This window comes from Chionomys nivalis, chromosome 7 (assembly GCF_950005125.1).
Source record: "Chionomys nivalis chromosome 7, mChiNiv1.1, whole genome shotgun sequence".
Classification (NCBI taxonomy): Eukaryota; Metazoa; Chordata; class Mammalia; order Rodentia; family Cricetidae; genus Chionomys; species Chionomys nivalis.
The window spans coordinates 32388372-32412514 of NC_080092.1; the positions used below are offsets into that span (position 1 = coordinate 32388372).

At 40.7% G+C, this 24143-nt stretch overlaps 2 protein-coding genes across 2 annotated transcripts in view; both read right to left on the bottom strand.

Moving 5' to 3' along the window:
• The window catches only part of Maml1 (mastermind like transcriptional coactivator 1), a 39841-nt gene extending 37989 nt beyond the window's left edge, over positions 1-1852 (bottom strand). Inside the window, exon 1 of the mRNA XM_057775823.1 lies at positions 1252-1852. Coding sequence (XP_057631806.1) covers positions 1252-1587 — 336 coding nt within the window. The 5' untranslated portion in view covers positions 1588-1852. The remainder of the gene's footprint in view (positions 1-1251) is intronic.
• Positions 1853-3695: 1843 nt separating this feature from the next.
• Canx (calnexin) overlaps positions 3696-24143 on the bottom strand; it is a 35401-nt gene continuing 14953 nt past the window's right edge. The window contains exons 2-15 of the mRNA XM_057774641.1: positions 21688-21868; positions 20327-20400; positions 18995-19053; positions 17442-17583; positions 16963-17044; positions 15916-16108; positions 13234-13423; positions 11653-11766; positions 10839-10995; positions 9098-9313; positions 8395-8514; positions 7113-7242; positions 6903-6982; positions 3696-6041 (exon numbers count right to left, since the gene is read on the bottom strand). Of these exons, the coding sequence (XP_057630624.1) occupies positions 5988-6041; positions 6903-6982; positions 7113-7242; positions 8395-8514; positions 9098-9313; positions 10839-10995; positions 11653-11766; positions 13234-13423; positions 15916-16108; positions 16963-17044; positions 17442-17583; positions 18995-19053; positions 20327-20400; positions 21688-21861 (1785 nt within the window). The 5' untranslated portion in view covers positions 21862-21868 and the 3' untranslated portion in view covers positions 3696-5987. The remainder of the gene's footprint in view (positions 6042-6902; positions 6983-7112; positions 7243-8394; positions 8515-9097; positions 9314-10838; positions 10996-11652; positions 11767-13233; positions 13424-15915; positions 16109-16962; positions 17045-17441; positions 17584-18994; positions 19054-20326; positions 20401-21687; positions 21869-24143) is intronic.

Genomic DNA, 24143 nt, shown 5'->3' on the forward strand with positions numbered 1-24143 from the left:
GGGCATGAACTACCACACCTGACCTCATACGCATCTGACTCCTCCAAGCAACTTCATAAGGAGCCCAGCATAGCCTTGGTTTACAGGTGAGAAAAGTGGGGACTAACAACCTTGCCCAGCTGGGTCAGAACCCAGGGATTCAGCCTTCTAGTCCAGCAGCAAATGAATGTGGGAAAAGACTGGAAACAGTAATTCTGTGGGGGATTTGGAAAGAAAGGTAACCTTGGACTGGTCCCAAAAGCCAACCAGAGACTAAACTTCCAACAACAGAAAGGTTTCTAACATTTCAAGAGGACGTGTATTAAGTGACTCAAAGTCTAACACCAGTTTTACAATCACCCAGGAAAGAGTATTACAATGAACCAAGTGAGAGACAATAAAGACATGAATTAGAATTAATGAACAACTTAACTGTTGTAAACTTTTACTTTTAAATTACCAAGAATTTATTAACACTCCCCCCCCCCCCCGGTTTCTCTTTTCAGGGAGGCAACACCACTAACAAATCTCAGGATCAGCTACTAAAAAAAACCAAAGGCCACAACTGACCAACAACTAACGTCATTTCCCCCGTTCAACAACTATTAATATTATCAGAGATTTTAAAAAGGCTTAACAGGTTAAAATTGGAACTGTCAATAGTATAGCAAGACTCTCGTTTTCACAAAATTCCACGGTCCCCTAAAAAAAGTAATACTTCTTATGCAACTCAATGAGCAGACCATACAGTTTACTGAAGCTTCCAAAGGCTTTTCAATTCGCCATTCGAAAGCCATAGGATACTGTCAACTGAATGGCGACTTATTTCCATATTAAAGCTCTAACCCTGCCTACAGCTCCGGACCTTCCACAGAGTAAGGATCCAATCAACATTTGCAGACTAAAGGAGGCCAGGCCTAAAGTGCCAGAACGCCCAACATCGTAGGCACCTCCAACGCGGGTCTTGTTACAAGATGAAGTTCTCAACAGTCGGCAAACAAGTTTGGGAGAAAAGCTTAACAGCAACTAAAGTTCTGCCTTTCCTGCCCCGACTTCACTCAAAGTTCCCACCGTAGTAACGTTTTCCCAAAGTACACCGCAGTGCCACTTCCCGAAGATGACAAGCGCCCAGCTCCCTGCCATGTTAGCCTCCTCCCAGGACCCAGACCCAGAAGTGGGGACGCCCGGGGAAGTTTCCCCGAGGCCCGATCCACGCCGGGGGAGGCGTTTTCGGGAGAAAGGGCTGATGCAGCAGGAGTCTGCCGTACTCACCGCAACCGGGCGGCCGTGCTCCGGGCCGTCCGCTGCGTCCAGGCGCGCGGCCGCTGGGGCCGGGGCGGGGGCCGGAGCGGATGCCGGGGCCGGGGCGGCGGCGGGCGGCTGCCGGTGCTTGCCGGCGCGCTTGGCCTTGGCCTGGATGCAGCGCTGGTGCAGGGCGAAGGTGTGCTGGCGCTCGAGCTCCAGGCGCTCGGGAGACACGGCCTCGTAGCGGGCCTCACAGGTGCTGTGGTGGCGCCGGCACAGCTCTATGCGCCGGCGGAGGCGCTCCATGACCGCGCTGTGCCGCGGCAGCGCGAACTCCGCCATGGGGCAGGTGGGCAGCACCATGGGCCGCGGGCGGCGCGGGCCGGGCCCGAGCCTCTCGGCGCCGGCTGGCACTTCGGGCTCCTCCGCTTCTGGCGGCCCTGGTCCGCCTCACGGTCGCGCCATGCCCCGGCGGGCGGTGTAGCGGGTTCGGGCGCGGCGGTGGGTCTTCCTCCGACCCCGCTCGGCCCGACTCCAGGCCAGCGCACGCCGCCCGCCTCAGGCCTTGGCCTGTCCCCGGCACCCCTGCCCCATTGTTTTCCGCGCCGCTGCCGCCGCCATCTTAAAATTGTTTTCGGGGCTTTCGGAAGAGGGCGGGGCCTGGGCCGGCGAATCCTGCGTCACTGCTGATGGACAGCAGTTTTGTCCAACCAGACGAAACCCGCTGCCCGAGGGCGTGGGGTCGAGCACGTTACAGAGGCTCGGGTATTTAAACTGAACACTCAGGCGAGAAGGGAAGGGAAGCCCCGAGGCGGGCTCAGTGCTGGAGAGTAGACTTGTGACTGACAGCAGCCTATCCAAGAGGAGCCACGTTTTCTCAACACCGCCCCCTGAAGGCAGTCCCTTCCGGGTTCGCGAGGAAAGCGGGGTAAATCCGAGTGTGGTGGAAGCGCCAGACCCAAAGCGGTCTACATTTTCCGTCTGCCCACACTATTCCGAGGTCATCCATTTCTGACCTAATTCCTTACATGCAGCTCCACGATTGTTTGAGTGACCTAGTAGAGGTTTTCCCCATTATAGCTGGCAGATTAGGAATCACTGTTACTGTCAGCAAAATTTCATAACTTGGAAGGGGGAAAAGCGCGAATCACTCCTCAGCCTCACTAGGGGGAAACCGGAGTTAATTCGATCCCCAGGGGTTTACACTTAAAACCGATCGGGCTACGGAGAAACCCTGTCTCGGAAAAAAAAAAAAAAAAAAAAAAAAAAAAACGATCGGCATATAAAATTGAGTGACTCAAACTTCAACCCAAAGACACTAGGTTCCAGTGATGCAACTAGCAAACAAATGGGCAAAGGAAACAAGCCGGGAAAGGAGCAAAAAACTCTTATTGTACATTGTCTGCCACAGGAGATGCTGCGAGGCTGCGCACTAGATCACACCATCAGCTCAAACATGTTACTCTTAACCTCTTACAAGGGTTCATGAAAGTTTTATTTTAAAAAGCTAACAGCCAAATGTAGTAGAAAAACAGGAATTTTAAGTTTTTTGGTAAAGGAAGTGGGCTACAAAGGTAAATGGTGTCTTGCTTCTTACCAGTACCTAAACATTCCAATATCTATCAATCAATCAAGTTAAACGAGGAATCTTTTTTTGTGTGTGCAGTGCTGAAGGGTTGAATCCAGGGCCTCAAGCATTACCACTTACTACACACCCAGCCATGAAACATTTTGAGACGCGTCAAGTACCCCAGATTAGCCTTAAAAGAATTGTCTAGCTGAGGCTGACCTTACTTATTCTGCTTCTGCATTCTGAGGGAAGGGATTACAGGGTGCACTATTATGACCAGCTAGAAATACAAAGTTGTCTTCAAAACTCTTAACTAGAAGCACTACATATACTGTGTATAATGTATCAATTCAGGAAGCAATCTAAAACCTTAAACACAAAATATCTTCAGTATGACTTTCAATAATCTCAAATATGGAGCCAAAGCAAAGATTATCCCCCCACCCTTTTTGGTTTTTCAAGACAGGATTTCTCTGTGTAACAGACCTAGCTGTCCAGGTGTAGAGCAGGCTGGCCTTGAACTCATAGAAATCTGCCTGCCTCTTATCTCCCCAACACTGGGACTAAAGGTGTATGCCACAACTGGCACAAAGATTATTTTTTTATAAAAACATTCAAATAGTTTCCATACATCTTAAAAATTATTATCTTAGAAGGAGAGACTGTAGTTTAATGGTAACACAGCAGTTCAAATCCCAGCACTGAAAGAAAAAAAAAAGTAAAAAAAAGATTCCCTGTTTGAGCTGTTGTCCATTTTACACAATGATGACTAAACCATTACTGGGCAGAGGAAGTTAAATACAAGACGGAACCAAACTCTTCTATAGTAGCCAACAAAAAGATCAAACCATTATTCAAACAGTAAAACACATCTAAGGTTATCATAAAGTCCAGGCAAAAGCAGACTTAACACAGGGCTTTAATGTAACACCATGTAGTAACATGACAATCTGAAAGTGAAGAGTACTTCGTGGACAAGAAATAGAAGACCACAGCTGAAGGAGTGGGCATTTCACAACAACGCAACAAGGAATCCAGCATAGAATATCAGAATGTAAGAGTTTATTATTTTTATTCAGTGCCAGAGAAGAAAACCTATGGCGCTTTGTGCATGCTTGACAGTTCTACCTACTGAGCTATAACACCAGTCCAGTAAGCTTTTTGTAAGATGATTGCTGGTCATTCATTAATGTGTCAGACATTTAAGGAGAAAGAGGGTCCCAGAAAGGTAATGACACCACCAATGATATAAAAAAATCTGTCATTTTACAGCCTGGGTGAAATAAAGTAGGCATGAAACATGTCAATGCGGAATGACTAAACAGATTAACAGATTTCTAAAAAGCAATCATCGCCATGTTTGCTTCAAAGAGAAACCTGCAGACATGTATTCATTTCTTGCTAGTAACTGTTTATTTCATTCTATACAATTTGGTAACATCTGCTACATAGCTATGGTACCGTGACCACAAACAACAGATGGGGATAAAGCACTGAACAGCAAGAAAAATGCATTCCACCCTCAAAAGAAATGAAATCAACCAGTGTTTAAAAAGACAACAAATAACACAGCCTTCATCCATTACAAATATATTTTCTTTCCTAGTATCTCCCCAATATAAACACTGTGGAGTGTTTATATATATTCAGTGCAAGGAACAGTATCATCGGTACAATTGGAACGCCTCTGGAGAAAGAATAAACTTGAAACATGTTTCTGAATACATTTCAGTGTGGTATAACGATATCATCACATCATAGTGATGCGGGAGAGGCTCTTCTAGCACCCATCTGCATTCCACATGAAAAACAATTCTAAGTTCACTTTAAAAAATTCTTCAAGCCACAATAAAAAAAATTTTGAACAGGACTGCTTTATTGTGTGAATTTTAAGACACAACTGTTACATGAACTGCAAATAAAGATTTTAAATATCCTACAAAAGTCAAATAACTCATGCTATGTGTCAATTCTCCCATAAACACTTTTAGCCTATGTTCAATTACAGTTAATTCTGAATTGGCCCACCTCTGGATTAGACTTTCTAAAGTCTACACAGAGTAAAAGAAATAGACACTAATGAAGTCTGTAATCTATCCTGTAGTTGGACCCTGGAAAGGTATGGGCCTGCTTAAAATAAGAAACAGATGTAATCACAGTAAAGCTAACACTATGCAGAGCTTATAATTTTCAGCAACGGACTGCAAGCTGCACTGTGAAGAAAATGCATAGCAGAGAAAGCTGGGGACTGAGGAGACCCGTGAGTAAAACAGTGTCAACACAGTGGAACAAGTGATGAAATTGTCTACTGAGGCACAACCAGCATTCCTTAAAAGCCTTGAGTTCCAGAGGTCACGCGCTGTCTGGCCTCCTGTGTGGGAAGTGCAGTGTGAACTGCCGCATTAAGCCAGCTCCTCTCCTCTGCAAAGCTGTCTGTGAATGGAGCAGTCCCAAGGACAACACAACACTGCACTTTATGATCTGATCAAACACCAAGTGAAAAATCTTCTTTTAGTTCTTTTTGGGTCTATTCAATACAACTCAAAGGGAACTTTGATATAAATTTGGGCTTCCATCCAATTCTTCTCTTATATCCTTAAGAGGAATTAAGCAATGGAAGCACACAAAACAAGATTATAATCACAAATGACTGCATTTGAACGTGATTACAATTTTAGGGACAGAGAGACACATGAATGTTTTAATACCAAACTTAAAAAAAAATGTTATAAAAACTGCAATTCATTCCCCCTAGCATTCCTAATGTTGGTGTTATTTCTGCATGAACAGATTAATATATTAAATTAAGCCAAGATTTTAAACTGGCAAAAATTCTATCAAAAAAAAAAAAAAAAAAACCCAGAAAAAAGAAAACAAAGGAACAAAGGGGGTGGGGGAGAAACCCAAAGATTTTAAAAACATCAAAACAAAAACACAAGTTAGTTGCTTCATGTTACATTTCACAACCATTATTATGTTAAATGTTCTTTTCTACAGAAATAGGGTCCTTTACAACTGCAATTATTTACTGCTAGATGTTTATAATTACAGACTAGTATCCACTGGAACCTGTAGATGGTGGCGTCTTGAGGTTTTCTGAGTTCCCACCTAAGGTATACCAGGCCCTCTCCTAGGACCATACTTGCAGGGGAAAGGGAGGGAGGAAATAACAGATCAAGTTCTTAAGATTGTTTCACTCTCTTCGTGGCTTTCTGTTTCTTGGTGATCTGTTCAAAATTTCATCCTCCTATTTAGATGAAAAGAAGAGAAGTTCACCATATAATTAGCATATTTAAAAAAACAAACTTCTTGCCAAATTTCCATAATCATTTATCTCATAATTGGGGGAAAAACAGTATATTGTTTTAAAAGTATATTGTTTTTGGTAGTGGGATTACAGGCATCCAATTTTATTCTTTTTTCCAAAAGCATGTACTTTCCTCAAACCTATCAACATTTTCTTTCATTTGGGAGGGGCATTATTTATTTTTATTTTGTGAGTATTTGCCTGGATGTGTATCCACACTGCATACCCGGTACCCTCGGAGCCAGAAGAGGGCAATAGATTCCCTTAGGAGTAAAGTTACACAGACAGTTGTGAGCCATCATGTGAGTGCCAACAACTGAACCCAGGTGCTCTCAAGAGCACCTACAGTCCACATAAAATAAGTAGGGTGGAACATGCACCTATAATACCAGGCATGAAGGCAGAAAGGTCAGAAGTTCAGTATTATCCTTGACTACGGAGTTCAATGTCAGCATGGGCTATATGAAACCCTATCTCAAAAAGTTTAAAATGTAGTGATATGCAAGAAATACCTTTGAGGAGACACCGAGGAGACATAAATGTTACAGGACTGTTAAACTCAATACTCCCCTCTCAGAAAGCCTATTTTTCTTTCCCAACTTCTACATATCACAAACAAATAAATAAACAAATAAAATAAAGTTTCCACACAGAAAAATACCTTTTGAGATCACATAAAATCCTCTGGCATCTTCAAGCACTTGCACTCACACACACACCCCCACACTAATTTTTTAAAAACTCATTTAATAAATATACTCTCAGCTTAGATGACTGGAGTAATGTATTAGCCCCCTTTACCTCTGCTGTAGGTTTTCTATCTTCCTCATCTTGACTGCCACTGCCACCATCTTCTTCAGCATCACTTTTCTGTTTCTCTTCTAAGACAGAAAATAAAACAATTGAACAAACCTTCACATCTGACTTTGACGACAATGAGCATAAAAACAATCTTTCCTGTAACATGTTTTGTTAGTCAGGATTTAGGATAGAGTTCTCAGTACCACTCACCAAGTTTCTCTTCTTCTTCTTCTTCTTCTTCTTCATCCCCCTTGTTCTTCTCTTCTTCCTTCCCTTCTTCCTCCTTCACATCTGGCTGCGGCGCATCCGTCTTCTTGTACTCCATAGCACTGGACTGTTTCTGAAATGTTACCAAGTGCAAGAACCATGTTTATGTCGTCACAAACATATTACCCCTCAACTCCTAAATGTCTGTGGGTAAAATGTGTCCAAGGCTGTGGACAGGGTTGATATGCAGAAACGTGAAAGATATAATTCTAATTAATTTTTTTATGGGAGGGAAAATGAGGGAAGCAGAGCGAGAGCGGTACCAAAATAGAATAAACAATAAGAATAAAGGTTCAGGCAGGAAGTCCAGGCCTAGCTTGTCAAGCTGACTCAGACACAGATAATCCCAAGAGTGGTGAAGGTAAGGTTGGAAAGAGACCTTTGAATCTAACAGAGTGCCATATATGCAGGTCCAATTCTAAGTTACAAGACAGTGTGTAACAAGGTCTGAATAAGAAAAACACTCAAGCTTTAAAATCTGCATGTACAGTTTAAAGAAGTATTGCTTTGAGAGAGTGAAAGCACGGAGGGAGAGATGCATGAATAACCACAGGTCAAATAACAAAAGGTAAGAATAAAATAACATCAGGAGAAAAACCGACTTGTGCCCAGGTGGCTGATCTCATATCTAAGTTGTTCCTTTTTTCTCTAAAAGGAACATTAAGAACAGTAGAACAGAGTGACAAATCCTGTCATCTGAGCCCAATGTGCACTGAGAAATGGTGGCTAAGGTTTTACAAGTCAATACAACCATGGTCTACTTGCTAGAGAGGAGAGCCAGGCAAGGAGGACTAGGTGCCAGCCCTGCCCAGTGTCCCTACATCCTATCCCACGTTTGCCGATATGTCCTGATTGTGCAGAATAAAATGCTCACTCCATTAGAAGGGTGCTATTTTGAGTTGAATGCTGTTGTTTGTCACACTCAAGGGTTTTAAATAATTTTAAATAAAGGTTTCTATTTTACTTTTTTTATTGTTATTTAAGGTAGTCAGAGGACCTGTGCTAGAGCAGCCTCCTTTGAAGTCTGGCAGAGATAGAAGTGTCACCTCCAGTGGCTCAAACCCAAAAGTAAACTTGTTTAAAAAAAAAAAAAAGTCAATGCAAAATAATAATCAAGTACTTATCAAACAGCTCCTAAAGAAAATCTCAGTCAATACAATGTTAGTTATTTTTCATTAACATCAAAAGAGCTCGTTCTAAAAGTAGCTCTAAGGAGGCATCCTACCTTTCCAGAACAGCAGAAGAGGATCACAAGGAACACTGGCAAAGCTACAGTCAGAATGTAGACCACCCAGAGCCATGGACGTTCTTCAGCTGCCTCCAGCATCTGTCCCACTACACCTGGCTGAAAAACAAAACAATAATTCAGAAAACTGGCTTTTGATACCAAATACAGGCTAGACTGATTGTTCCATGTTTACTCAAGGCATGGTGTACAACTTAAGTTGTTTCCTTTTCAAAGTCAAACTAAGATACACATAAGGAAAATAGAAAAAAGCCCCCATTTTCCTGTCTTGCCATCATGAGGTTTCACCTTCATAGACAAAGCAAAAGGTGGCTTGTAATAACCGCAAAAAGGTCCCTTACTCAGGAAACAGAGATGAAGAATGTAATGTTTTCATACCAGCTCTTTGGCCCTTCAAATCCCAGCTCAGCCACACTATTAGTTACACTATTCCATACAAGGGGTAAACAAAGACTCAGCAATGTTAATGCATTAAAGCATACTTAAATGGTAAACACGCATGCACGCACACTGCACACACATACAGGACTCTAAAGCCAGAATATGAGACTAATATAATCAGGTCTAAATACCAAAAAAACAAAACAAAACAAAACAAACAAACAAAAAATCCTGCTTTTCACCAAACGATCAGTTTCCCCCAGAAGCAGATACAAATGTACAGTAATAAACACTCACTAACCTCAGCAGCCCCATCAGCAGCTTTCTTCAGGCCCCATCCATCATTGGCCCAATCGTCAACTACTCTGCGGTCACCACTAATAATAAAGTTGTCAAAAAAAATGTCGGAAGTCATGGACCAGAGCTCCAAGCCAATAGCACTGAAAGGAGTCATCTTAAAAGGTTCCAGGTCTTCAAAGAAATCTGGATTTGGTATTTTCCTTGGTTTCCAGACTCCCTAGTTTTGGGTTTTTTTTTTGTTTTTTGGTGGAGAGGAGGAGAAAAAAGGTTTCAAAACATTATTTCAGATAAAAATAAAAAAGAAAATCTGTAAGACTCATTTTGCATGTTCAATGGAGAGAGATAACCATTAACTTTATCAAATTTAAACAGACAGCAGAACAATAAACGCTAAAGATGTTTTTATACTCTGATTTCTGGATTCCACTTAACTCAATTTCCAACCTCCAGATCCTGTTCTGAACCAACCCATGGTGGCTCTGTGCAGCCCACTCCACCCTATCAAGTGTTGGTGGAATGTAGTCAGTAAAGCCGTTTCCCAGAGGTGATTTAAAATAAAATTTATAGACTTCAACTGTAATTTACCTCTAAATAATAACTAAAAAAGTACTGACTACAAATATCCTGACACATGTGTAACAATGGTTTTAGCTGTGATGACTCTCAGTGATAGCTAGGGATGTGGTTCAGAGGTACAGAGCTTGCCTAGCATGCATGAGACGCCGGATTCAGTCTCAATACTAATCTTCAACAAAACAACCCACTAGGTGGCTGCCTACAGAATAATTGTTAAATGTCAACTTGGTTTGGTTTTGTTAAATAAGGTTTCACAAAGCCCAGGACAGCCTCAAACTACTCCTGATTCTCTTAATTATAGCTGAAGTTGACCTCCAACTCCTGGTCCTCATACCAATAACCAAGTGTTAGAATTATAGGAATGTATTGACATATCCAAACATCTAAATGGCAAGCCGAAGTACAATTTTTATTTCATCTTGGTTATCTAAATGTACAACTAAAACCATTTTACAATAGAAAAGCACACACAGAATACGTACACAGATGTAGCTAGCTCTACCTTACATCTTAAAGTCTAAGTGGAAATGAATGATTATAGTTTTCTTTGCTTGGAAACTGAAGCCAAATAAAGATCTCAATAGATACATTCCCAGAATACAACTGGGGCTTCACAACTGCACTATACATATTCCAATCACTTCACGTGCACCTGTCTTTTGGCAGGTGAGGAAAACCAATGAGACCAAGCAATGGGCTGACTTTACATGGTAAGATCCAATACCCATTACAATTCTCTTATAGCCAATCTAACATCTGGATCCTGTGGCTGAAAGAACCCTGACACTTGACAATAGGGCATGTAAGTTCTTCTACCCCACACTTATTCATTTATTTATTTACTTATTTATTTGTTTATAGTTTTTCGAGGCAAGGTTTCTGCCTCTGCCTTCCCAAATGCTGGGATTAAAGGTATTAAAGGCATGCACCACCTCTGCTTGGCTTCTACTTTCATTTTTAAACAAAGGTTACATAGCAATTGTGAACACTTTTCACTGCTGTTTTAGGTTTTATGTTTAGCCTATTCAACTGTCTTATATTTACTTTCTCTTCTTGATTCAGCATCTTGAATATAGTCATCAAACCTGCTTCCTTCACTACTGCTCAAGCTTCTACCCAGATAGAAACAGATTAATAAAACAACTAAAGCATCAAGAGGCACAAACCTGGTAGTTAGGATTGTCAATCATGGGAGGTTTCCATTTACCCTTATAATTGGGGTTGTCAATCATAGGTCGCTGCCAGACACCACACCCAGGGGCTGACTCACATTTCGGGTTGGCAATCTGAGGAGCCTCCCACTCTCCATCCATATCCTCATCCCTGTGGAGGTACAAACAAGTTACAAATGAAGAGTCAGCCCTATGCTCTCAAGAAGCTGCTGGAGCTGTATCAGCAGCAAACTACAGAACAGTAATCTCATTTCTCATTTCCAGTAGCAATAATCTTTCATAAAAGATCAATTTTGTTTTTACACAATGAAATTAAGCATAAAGTTTGTAGGTCTCTAATAAACTTTGTTATTTGGCTGTACTCATTGCCTTTTGGGGGTGGGGTGGGAAGGATTTTTCTGTGTAGTCCCGGCTGTTGAGGAATTCTCTGTAGATCAGGCTGGCCTTGAACTCAAAAGCTCTGCCTGCCTCTGAGTGCTGAGATTCAAGTGTGCACCAACACGTCTGGGTTCTTTTCTTTTCCCTTGCTTCCTTTTGTGTGTGTGTGTGTGTATGCGCACACACGCATTTATTATTTTATTTATTTACTCGTGCTTTTCCAAGACAGAAGGTTTCTATGTATAACAGACAACTCTGGCTGTCCTGGAACTGACTTTATAGGCCAAGTTGGCCTCAAATCTCATAGATATCTGCCTGCCTCTGCCTCCCCAGTGCTGTGATCAAAGGTTTACAACATCACGTCCATAGTTATTGCTTTTAATTTAAAACAAAACAACAGGTAATTCTAAAAGCAAACTCAAATGCTCACCAATCCTCTGGTTTGTCCGCATCGGGGTCTGGGATATAATCAGACTCATCATCTAGCCAGCCTTCAGGCTTTGTGGCCTCTTCATCTGGAATTTTAGCAGGGGCATCTTCATCCCTTAAACAAAACAGAAAACACCAGCGATGACAACACTGGCCAGAGAAGCAAAGCAGTCAATGTTGTCTCTTAGAAAACTGAACTAATTCAACCTAGAAAATATTTGTAAACCATGTATCTTAACCTACTGAAACTCAACTGAAAACAGCAGCCAAGGATCATGTAGACATTTCTTTACTGAACTATAGGAATAATCAAGAGTCAGAGGAAAAGATGCTCAACATACAAATAAACACAAATTTAAAATTAGCTGGGTGTGGTTGTGCACACCTATAATTCAAGCACTTGGGAGGCAGATAGATCTCTCTTAGTTTGAGGCCACCCTGGTCTATATAGGTTCCAGGTCAGCTAGGGTTATATGATAAGATTCTGTCTCAAAAATAAATTTCAAGAAATATTTTTATTAAACAAACAAATAAACCCAAAATACTGAAAAAACAAAAACAAACAAAAATATGAGAGCTGCAGAGATGGCTCATTGGTTAAGAACACTGGCTGTTTTTCCAGAGGACCCGGGTTCAATTCCCAGCACCCACAAAGCAGCTCAAAACTGTATCTTCAATAATATCTTCAATTCTAGGGAACGTGATACCTTCACACAGGCAAAACATCAATATACATAAAAAGAAAATATCAATTAAAAAATTCAGAATGCTAGCTTTAAATGTGGATGTAGTGGAGTATCACCCAGTAACACAGCACATTTAGTAAGTATGTGAAGACCCTGGGTTCAATCCCTAGCAATAAAAAAAATTCGGAAAGAAGCACTGAAATGGCTGGATCAAGAGACTGCTACAAGTCAACTCTGTCAGTGCAAGGAAACCACAACAGTTTTTGCATCCTGTAGTTTATAAAATGGTGAGAGATAATTTATATTATCACTACTGGGTTTGTTCCTGCCACAGTAATTGGTACTTTTCTCCCCTACAATATTGCATAAATTCCCCCTTCTCTTCTTGCAATGGACACAAGGTCTTACTTTGTAGCTCAAACTAGCTTCTGTTAGGATACAGGCATTATACCGGCCCACCTTCTGTCAGTTTGCAAGAACTGTCCACTGGCATTCAGGCAAATACCTAGCCCAGGGGCCCTACAGCTGTCATGCATTGCGGGGCCACGCCATGTGGCTGCATAGGGATCTGTATGCATGCAAAAAGGGTCCCTTACAAGCAATTTCCACCTGCCCCTCACTCTTACTCACCATTTCTAGTTGACTGTCACACTCCCTTCACCTCCCTCAATAAACTCCTACATGGGTTTATTGTATATTGTGTTTCGTTCTCTCTCTGCCACTGCTCGACAACTACAGCTTCACCTTACAATATTTCTTTTGCCTTAGCCTCCTGAATACTCAGATTACACATTATTTAAACAATCAGATTTCATTCAACCAACATTTAGATGTTCAAGCTATGTAGAATACACATAATATTTACTAATACTCAATGATGGAGCGTCAAGATTTACCAGTCATCTGGCTTGACAGCATCTGGATCTGGTATTTTGGCCCTTTCATCCCAGTCCTCAGGCTTCCGGTCTTCTGGGTCCTCAATTTCACGTGAAGGGTTTACAGCAGGAGTCATGTCATTTAGCAGATTTCCACTGTTCACAACAGACTGGTCAACTAATATTTCAAAACTATTGTCTGGGTTCAAGACTGAAAAGAAGTTTAAATGCAATTAAAAATATTGACTTAACCACTCATCCCAACATTTCCATCAATCCAACACAACAGATCATGTTTTCTAGAGAAAGAACCAGTGAGTAGTCATGGACAAAGAGCTCAGGGTACTGGGGTCAGAGTGTCAGTCAACAAAGCCTAGTTCTTAAGAGCCTGGAGGCCTCAATGCCATTTTCTTGGGGTCCTAGAAATTACAAATGATAATTTAATAAGGTATTTTTTTTCCCTCCAATCTGGAGGATCAACCCTACGGTCTTGTACACACTAGACAAGCATTCTTACCCTGGAGCTATCAAATAGTTGCTAAACTATTTAATAAGAATAGTATTTATCAATTTAATAATAATAGTAATTATTATTATTATTTAACTATTAAAATAGTTAAAGGAGCTGGATTAATAGTTCAGTGGTTAAGAGAGCTCTTACTGCTCTACCAGTGGACCAGCGTTCAATCCCAATATCTACATGGCTGCTCACAAACTTCTATAACTTCAGTAGCAAAGGATATGACAACATTTTCTGGTTTCTGTGGGCACTAAGCACACATATGGTGCATAAACATGCATTGAGGAAAAACACCCATACACATAAATGATAATTAAAAATAAGTAAGGGGCTGGAGAGATTGTTCAGTGGATAAAAATTTTGGTTGCTCTTCCAAAGGACCCAGGTTTGGTTCATGTAAGGTAGCTCACAACCATCTGTAACTTCAGTTCCAGGTCTAGTCAACACCCTCTTTTGAGTTCTGAGGGCACAGCATGCACATAATGTACATACATACACACAGGCAAAACACCCATAAACATAAAACTTAAAAAGTTGGAAAATTTATGACACCAGGAAATTTATGACACCAGGTCAGACGTGGTAGTGCATTTCTCTAAAGACCAGCACATGCTAGACAACCCAGGTTTGAGGCTAGGATAGGCTTTGTAGCAAGACCCTGTCTCAAAAAACAATTAAAAAAAAAAATACTTGTTGGGCATGGTGGCACACTCCTGTGATCTTAGCACCTGGGTGATAGAAGCAGGGTCAAAGTCATTCTCAGATACCCAGAAGTCTGAGGTCAGCCGAGCAACAACCAAAAACATGGCCAGGTGTAATGGCATGTGCCTTTAATTCTAACATTTGGGAGGCAGAGACATCTGGATCTCTGTGAGTTTTGTCAGTCTGAGGGCAGGCTGGTCTACATAATGAGTTCCCAGACAGCTAGAGCTACACAGTGAGACACAGTCTCAAAACAACCACAACAAAAAGAAAGAAATGAAGAAAGGAAGGAAGAAAGGAAGGGCTGGTGAAATGGCATATCAGCATATAAAGGCGCTTGCTACACAATCCCAATTAGATCCCAATAACCCACATTAGGGCTGGAAAGAAAACAATCAACCACAACTCACAAAGGTCTTCACTGATAGAATCCAGAAAAATGGCTCAGTGGTTAAGAGCAGTATTTGGGAGGCAGAGGCAGGAGGATCTCTGAATTTTAGGACAGCCTGGGATCCACAGGAAATTACTGTCTCAAACACCAAAAACAATTTTTTTCCTCAGATTGTAAAAACATCATAACTTGTTGATTGATGTAGTGAAGAAATCTTAACTCCTATTGCTATATAAAGGAACAGAAGACGATCTGCTCTACAACTTTGCAGTTCAAATGCTTACATGCAACACACTACATATGAAAAAGAAACTAGCTCATCTACAGGTAATAAATATTGGAACGCTACTATTTCATTATAATTTTTAATGTAATAATTTAGGAAGTTTTCAGTCATTAGTAGTTCTGTGCAATTTCAGGTACAACTGGAAACTTCCAGTCTTAATTGGCCAGTACCCATGAAGGGAGCTCTCTAAAACTGACCTCACTTTTTTCCTTCTCAGCACACTGGCCCCGGACCCTCAGCACAGTCTTTCACATTCCTGGTATTAGCACATATTCTCTTTCTGCACTAAACCTGTAACCATGGAAGTTATTTTACACACATGACATCGAGACCTTCTCAGTCACCATACATTTTCTCCTCTCCATCAAATTCTCCTTTGAGCCCATAAGCAGTTCAGTAGTTTCCTGGTGAGTGGGAGCATGGTCTGTTATCCACTTTCTTTTTTTTTCTCCAAAGATTTATTTATTTATTTACTTATTATATATACAACATTCTGCCTGCATATACCCACATGTCAGAAGAGGGTGTCAGATCTCATTACAGATGGTTGTGAGCCACCATGTGGTTGCTGGGAATTGAACTCAGGTCCTCTGGAAGAGCAGGCAGTGCTCTTAACCGCGGAGCCATCTCTCCAGCCCTGTTATCCACTTTCATTGGAAGGTAATAGACAGGGTCTTTCCCAAAGACCTTTTATACAGAAACGGCTTAATTATAAGCATCAGTATTCTTCAAGTCTGCAAACTTCACATTAACCAGATGATAAGCACACAATGTCTTATACTCCCAACAGCTGGTTTTTCTTACTTAATGTGTAAAGATGCGTTTTCTTGTCAGTGAAATAGGTCTTCAGATCTGCATCTGGCCTCTTAGCGTGCTTTTCTTCATATACACCTGTCTTGGGGTTTTTGTGGCGAAAGATGAAGTGCAGTTTGTAGTCCTCTCCACATTTATCTGGACCAAACATAATAGTATAGGGAGTCTTGTCGTGGAACTGATCCTTAAGACACAAAGGTGGAGTGCTTTAATAACTCTAGTCAAAAAACTCAAAAAGCAATCTTTGAAAAGTATATAATACTTCCTCATCATAAAACTCCATACAAGAGGCAGAGAGATGGCTTAGAGGTGAAGAGCATTGGCTGCTCTTCCAGAATACAGGTTCAATTCCCAGCACCCATATAGCATCTCACAACTAACTGTCTGTAATCCAACTCAGTAATTTGACACCTTCATACAGGTAAAACACCAATGCACTAAAAACCTAAAAAAAAATTCCATACAAATTAGCCTATTAAAGAAAACCTCAAGGTTTTACAGAGCTTGTTTAGATACAAACGAAAAAAAAAAAACTAGTAATCACCACAAATATTAAAATGTTGAAGAAAACAAAGTTACACGCATATAAGTTTCTTTCAAAAACAAGGAATAAGTGTGAGAAAACAGAAAATTGCCAGGACATGGCTTTAATCCCTAAGGAAGAGGCAGGTAGATCTCTGGGAGAGTTCAAAAGGCCTGCTATGTCTACACAGCAAGTTCCAAGCCTGCCAGGGATACACAGTGAGATCCTATGTCAAAATAAAAAACAATCAAACAAAAACCCTAAAGATTCCAGTTAATAAACCAGAGACAAAATACAGCTAGAGCTTCAACAGTTACCTTTTCAAGTCACAAGCCCATCAGTATCAAGCCTCCATGGCTCAACAGCAGAACCGCCTTTATTTTCAGAGGTCTTACAAACTTTTTTTTCTCTCTCTCTTTTAAATGATGGAAATTTAACCCAGGGCCCTATGGTAGGTCCCTACCCTACCATTGAGCTCTTAAAACAAATTTTACATAAGCAGACAGAGTACCTACCAAATTGAGTTCTGAGGTCTTGGAAAGCAGCTTCACATAGGCTCCCCCACACTCTATTCCATTCTGAAAATTAACCTCATACCTAGTTTCAGAGAGAAAAGCAAAAAATTTCCTTGGCATTTTGAAAGAATTTCCTAATTGATTTCTCCCCAGCCTGGTCATGTTTTATCACAGGTCATATGATTAGCTTCACACAAAGGATTTGATCCTTTACTATTTTCATGTGGCCACTCAATCATTAAAAAAAAAAAATCCTTAATGCAAACCCAGACATTTGCTTGCTATCAAGAGGGTAAACAATCAGGCTGCTTTGAAGCAACTTGCTAAGCAGTTAAAAACAAACCACTCAACATGTTCAACTTTACACAAAATTCCTATTGTAAACAATTCATGGGTTTTTTTCGTGTATGTTAAGTTTTAAATCATCAACTGAGATTACAGTTTCTAAATAAACTCTATCAAGTAGGCACTGAACTTACTGAACAATGAGAGGCTTTGTATCAAACAGAAAGGGCTTGTTCAGTTTAGCAGAGATGGCATGATGCTTGGCCCGAGACATCAGTATAAGTCCTTTATCACCTGGAAGCTTTGTGTCCTTCATTTCATCTACCTCCCACTTTCCTAAAAGACAATACAAAAAGGTTTTCCACTGTTACCCATACCATTTAAAGTCTTTAAAATGGTAATAACCTAAATTCCAGGTAGTATAAGTATCACAATGTTAATGTTTATTTACCATTATAATTACCTGTAAGCTGAGTTACTATAGAGTGCATGTGTATCTGTCAAATGGTAGCACATGGTTTGGAAATAACTGTAACTTATTCATTATACCTACAGAAGAACTTCCATTTCTAACATGGTAATTAAATGGGTCTACTTCTATCACATACAAAGCCAGATACAAAGACAGTATAATTCCTAAGGAAAAAAATCTGAAAGTATCTCCTTTTTAAACTATTTGCAGCAAGGCAAGATGGTACAAGCTTTTACTCTCAGCACTTAGGAGGCAGAGGCAGGAATTGAGTTTTAGGCCAGCCTGGTCTATAGAACATGCTCCAAGACAGCTAAGAACACAGAGAGAAACCCTGTCTCAAAAATAAATAATTAACTTTTCAGCTGTGCATGAATAAAGGCACAGCCTTTAATCACAGAACTTGGGAGGCAGATGTAAACCTATGAGTTGGAGGGAAGCTTGCGCTACACAGAAGGTTTGAATTGAGCCAAGTCTTAACCTGAACAAGGAGGACACCAATAGACATGCCAGTTCATAAGAGGGAAACTCACAGAGTCACACCCTTAGACAAAGAACTATAAACAATTTCCGAATGTTGAGAGTGGGAGAAATAGTCTTCCTAGGAACAGCTCCCAAATTTGTCACCAAGTGGTCAGCCCTGAAATCATATACATGCAAATACCTTTGTATACAAAATGAGCAGGTTGTATTTATATACTTAGGGGAAAATATGTAATAAAAATAAAGGCTATGAATTTGAATAAGTAGTGGGGTGCATGGGAAGGGTTAGAGGAAGGAAAGAGGGAAAATAATGTGTTTTAACCTCAGAGATAAAATAGTTTTAAAAGTAAAACAAAATATTGTTTTTATTTCTGTTTGTAAGTGTGTCTATTATGTGAATACCCATGGAGGCCAGAAGAGTGTTTATAATCCCCAGAGCTTGAGTTACAGGTGGTTGTGAACCACTGACACAGGTGATGGAAACCAAACATGGCTCTAGAAAGCAATACATGCTCCTGATTGCTGAAACATCCATCACTCTAGCCCCAAGCATCTTTTGAATTAGTCTTAAGGCCATGGACCTAGAGGATAACCCCAGCATGAGCATATGGGCAACACAAATTGCAAAGAGTGAACTTTAAGTTGGGAGGAGGGGGGCATAAGAGTGTGATCAATACATTACACGCACATATAAAATTCTCAAAAATTGAAAAACATGCTATGTCTTAAAAAGAAAGATGCCAAGGAGTCAACATGCCACTCTGATATCATACTGTATCTAGAATATGTCCTCACCATCGTATTTGGCAATTTCATCATCAGTGTCATCTTTTTTGGCTTTAGATAAAATCCACCTGTAATTAAGACAAACCTCAGAGTTAAAATTCAAGTGATAGTAAGTACTGTTTCAAGTAACATCTTTCCTATTCCATCTAGCCTACTTAGCAGGGCTCAAGAGAAAAAAGAAAATTCCCAAACAATGAAATATAGAGTAGAACAGGAATGAAAGCAACAAGAGGCCAAGTTCCAGGACAGCTTTCAGGTACGACACTGCAGATGTACCACTGGACATGCCTGTTCAAACCATATCCCACTTATTTATATTCATTTGTTCACTAATTCATTTTAAATTATTTTAAACTTTACATCCTGGCCTGATTCGTTTATTTTAAATTTTACATCTTGGCTATGTGGTGGTAGCACACAACTTTAATCCCAGCAGAAGCAGGTGGATCTCTGTGAGTCCAAGGTCAGGTCTACAGAGTTAAGTTCTAGGACAATCAGACCTACATAGGGCTACAAAGGAGAAACTGTTTCTCTCAAAAAGCCAAAAAATAAAATAAATAAAATAAAAACAAAACACAAAAATCTTTACATCCCAGCCAGGCGGTGGTGGCGCACGCCTTTAATCCCAGCACTTGGGAGGCAGAGGCAGGTGGATCTCCATGAATTCGAGGCCAGCCTGGTTTACAAGAGCTAGTTCCAGGACAGGCTCTAAAAGTCACAGAGAAACTCTATCTCGAAAAACAAAAAACAAAACAAAACAAAAAAAATCTTTACATCTACTCTCCTCCTAGTCTCACCCCATCCCTCCCATCTGCTTTTCTATTCAGAAAACGGTGGGTCTCCCATGGATATCAACAAAACATAGTATATTAATTTGAAGGTAAGACTAAACATCTCCCTCCCCTTGTTTTAAGGCTAAGCAAGACAATACAGTATAAAGAGTAGGGTCCCAAAAGCCAGCAAAAGACTTAGAGACAGTCTGTTAGGACAAGAGGACCAAGCTACACAACTGTAACATGTGCAGAGGGTCTAGGTCAGTCCCATGAAGGCTCCCTGGTTGTCAATTCAGTCTCTATGAGCTCCTATGCTGAGGTTAGGGTTCTAAGGGGTTTTGTTTTGTTTTTGTGACGTTCTTGACTCCTCTCGTTCCTACAATCCTCCTTCTCTTCGGCAGGATTCTCAGAGGTCCAATTTTTAAGGCTGTATCTCTCTTGCCTCCCACGTATGACACTAGGTTCAACCCCAATACTGCTTAAAAAGAAGCAGGAACTTTCCCACTATTCTCTTTCTTATTTACAAGCCATGCACCTTTCAAACTTTTACTCCCAGGAAAACACTTACCCTGACAGAGACCCTCTGTCAAAGGAGTCAGCAAAATAAACCTCCCCTGTTGGAACTGGAGCTTTGTAGGTGACCTGTGTTAAACACAAAGTGTAATTAAGAAGTAAAATTTTAAGTTGAGCAGTGGTGGCACATGCCTATCTATAATCCTAGCACTTGGAAGTTCTAGGCTAGACTGGTCTACAGAGCAAATTCCAGGACAGCCAGGAAGGCTACAAAGAAACACTCTGTCTCAAACAAAACCAAAACCTTTTAGCCAAGCACTATGACACAAGTCTGCAATCCCAGCCTTTCAGAAGGACCACAAATCCCAGACCATCCAGAGCTAAAAGATGACTATGTTGTGCTTGAAGAGAGGGACATTTAGTAACATTCTGTAGAGTGTACTCTCTTGGTTTGATTTCAATTGTCACAGCTGTCCCTGAATTCAATCCATATGTAACCAAAGGTTGCTAGAAGGCTTAGCAAATATCTTTTGAAAACAATCTTTTGGGGATGGGAGTTCCTGGGGATCAAAATCAGAGTCTTACATTATCGGGTTATATGGTTATATTAAGGTATGTTACTTTTGTTTATATTGCATTTGTTTAACTCTGTTTAGCTGTGATACTTTGCCTGTCTAAAAACCTGATAATCTAATAAAGTTCTGAATGGCCAACAGCGAGGCAGAAAAAAGGATAGGCAGGGCTGGCAGGCAGAGAGAATATACAGAAGGAGACAACTAGAAGTTTGGGGGAGAAGTAGCTAGAGAAGGAGGAGAACATCATGGGCCAGCCATCCAGCTATAGAGCAATCCACGGAGTAAAAGTAAGATTTACATAAGTAAGAGAATAGGAAAGCCCAGAAACAAAAGACTGAGGGGATAAGTTAAGAAAGCTGGCAAGAAACAAGCCAAGCTAAAGTCAGACGTTTATAACTGAGAATAAGACTCCTTGTGTGATTCATTTGGAAGCTAGGTGGCAGGGACCCCTCAAAAGAGCTGAAAGAGTAAAAAACATCATACTACATTACATATGCTAGACAAGTACTCTACCACTAAATTATATATTCCCAGACTCTGGCTTCCTTTATTTTATTTTATTTATTTTTTGATTTTTAAACCAAGAGATAAAGAAAGAAAGAGAGAGAGAGAGAGAGAGAGAGAGAGAGAGAGAGAGAGAGAGAAGAGAGAGAGAAGAGAGAGAGATCAAATAGGGTATGGTGGCCCAAGCCTTTAATCCAAGCACTCGGGAAACAGAGGCAGGTGGGTCTCTGAGTTCAAGGCCAGCCTGATCTATCAGGACAATCAGGGATACACAGAGAAACACTGTCTCGAAATACCAAAAGGAAAAAGAAAGGGAAAAGAAAGATCTACTTCGAACCTTTGGAGATGGAGGAGTGGTGGTATCTGATTTCGATTTTGAATCTTCTACCTCTTCAATAACATCATCAAGATCATCTTCAATATCAATCATGTCATCATCATGTCCATCATGAGCCTGAACAGCTCCAGTTCCAAGGACCAGTAGCAAACACAGTAACCACTTCCCTTCCATGATCTACCTGCAAAAAGAACAGAACGTAAGATGTGCTGTCTTCTACTTTAAATTTCATAAAAACTTCACCTGCTCCTTGTTTCAAATCAAAGAATTAAAAGAAATACTGTATTTCAACCTACAAAAAAGGAAAAGTGAACGGGGTGTGATGGCGCACACCTTTAATTCCAGTACTTGGAAGACAGAGGCAGGCAGATCTCTGAGAGTCTGAGGACAACCTGGTCTATAAAGCAAGTTCCAGGACAATCAGGGCTGTTACACAGAGAAACCCAGGGGGAAAAAAGGTATGTGTGTGTGCTGCAGGGGAAGGGAGAGTGAACCCTGGGAGATGAAAGGATTTTCCTAAAATCAGTTAATTAAAAGCAACACTCGAGCACATCTAACTATACCAATATAAACTGAATGTTCTGGTATATACTTGTACTATCACTCTGATGGCTGAGGCAGGAAAACCCTGAATTCAATCAAGGCCAGCCTGAATCACGTGAAACCCTGTCTCTTTCTCTCACATACAAAGTCAAACAATACCAAAGGTATTGAATGAACTAGTTTCATTATATTTATTTACGATGTGCTCCCTTCCTGAGAGCTAGCAAAAGAACTTTCAGGAGTCTTTCCTTCTACCAACAGTGCCTAGGGATCTAACTTAAGTCATCAGGTGTGGTGGTAAGCACCTTTACCCACAAGCCATCTCCTTAACTCTTAATCTGTTTCATAATGTCCAAAATATCTTTCACATCTAATTTACAGTAACTACTGATTAAAATACTAAAATGAAATAAGAGAGGCAACAAATAATTTGGTTCACATTTAAAGACTTACTCTGAACATTGCTGCTCATTTGGAAATTAGTGTTCTAAGAGTCCATTAAGCAGAGTACAAACTACTGCAATCTATCATCTTCTAAGCACTTAGGTCTTTGTCAGGGGTGGTAGGTAGGCCTTCTTCTTCTTCTTCTTCTTCTTCTTCTTCTTCTTCTTCTTCTTCTTCTTCTTCTTCTTCTTCTTCTTCTTCTTTTTTTTTTTTTTTTTTTTGATTTTCGAGACAGGGTTTCTCCATAGCTTTTTGGTTCCTGTCCTGGAACTAGCTCTTGTAGACCAGGCTGGCCTCGAACTTACAGAGATCCGCCTGCCTCTGCCTCTCGAGTGCTGGGATTAAAGGCGTGCGCCACCACCGCCCAGCGGTAGGCCTTCTTTTTAAGGATCACAGTTCTACTAAAATAAAAGCTGAGCAAGCTATTAAGGGCATACAAAGTGAGCTCAGAATAGGTGGGGCATGAGAAAGCAGAGTCAAGACACTGGGGGAAAGGAAAGTAGATGAGCTATAAGCATAAACATGCCTTCGACGGGGTACAATTTTCTCTTTCCCACATGGTCACCAAGTCAACCCTGATCTTTCACTCTCCATTTCCGTCAGACACCCAGTCTCATCATGGCTTCAATTACTCCTCTCTGAAGTCACCCTACACCAAGATAAGATTCCTTACCCCAAGATCCTGTCATGGAAGGCTGTATCTGCTGATACCTGTATATCCTGACTAGCAACCAGACCTTTCTCTCAGGCCACTCTGCATAATATTTTCACAAAAACCACCACTCACTTTAGTCAAGAAATTTTCAACCTCCCCATACACACTAATGTTCATTATCCATCCCCCCTACTGTCTTAGCTCACTACTAAAAAATTCTTAACACAGAAATTCTGAGAAGCTCTTGGTTGAGCCTTACTCCTCCCCTGAGCACCTATCTATTAAACCCCATGTGAAAATATATTGAACTCTTTTCAATAAAGCACAGCTGCTAAGAAAGAAAGAAAACAGCCAGGCACGGTAATAAATACAACTTAATAAATACCAGCAAATGGGAAGCAGAAGAGGCAGATCTCTGAGTTCTAGATCTGAGTTCTAGGCTAGTGTGGTAAAACAAGTCCAGCTAGTAAAAGTTATGCAGTGAGACCCTATCTCAAACAAAACAAAAACATCAAAATGTACAAGTGCCAAGTGTTTTCCTGTGACTTTTCTCTTGGTGACTCACATAGTGTGACTATCACCTTTCACTCTGGTTACACCGTTACTTTTGCCCACTGGCTGTCTGTCCACCGCCCAGCCGGCTGTCTTTCTTGAAGACTGTTTCTTCCCATGTTCTCAAAGCAACATAAACCCACAATTTCTGCTAAAACTCAGCATGATATTGTTGTAAAAAGGCTGAGGTACAAAAATTAAAAAACATTATGAAGCTTTTACTAAAATTATAATCCAGGTAGAAGATACAATAGTAAATTGA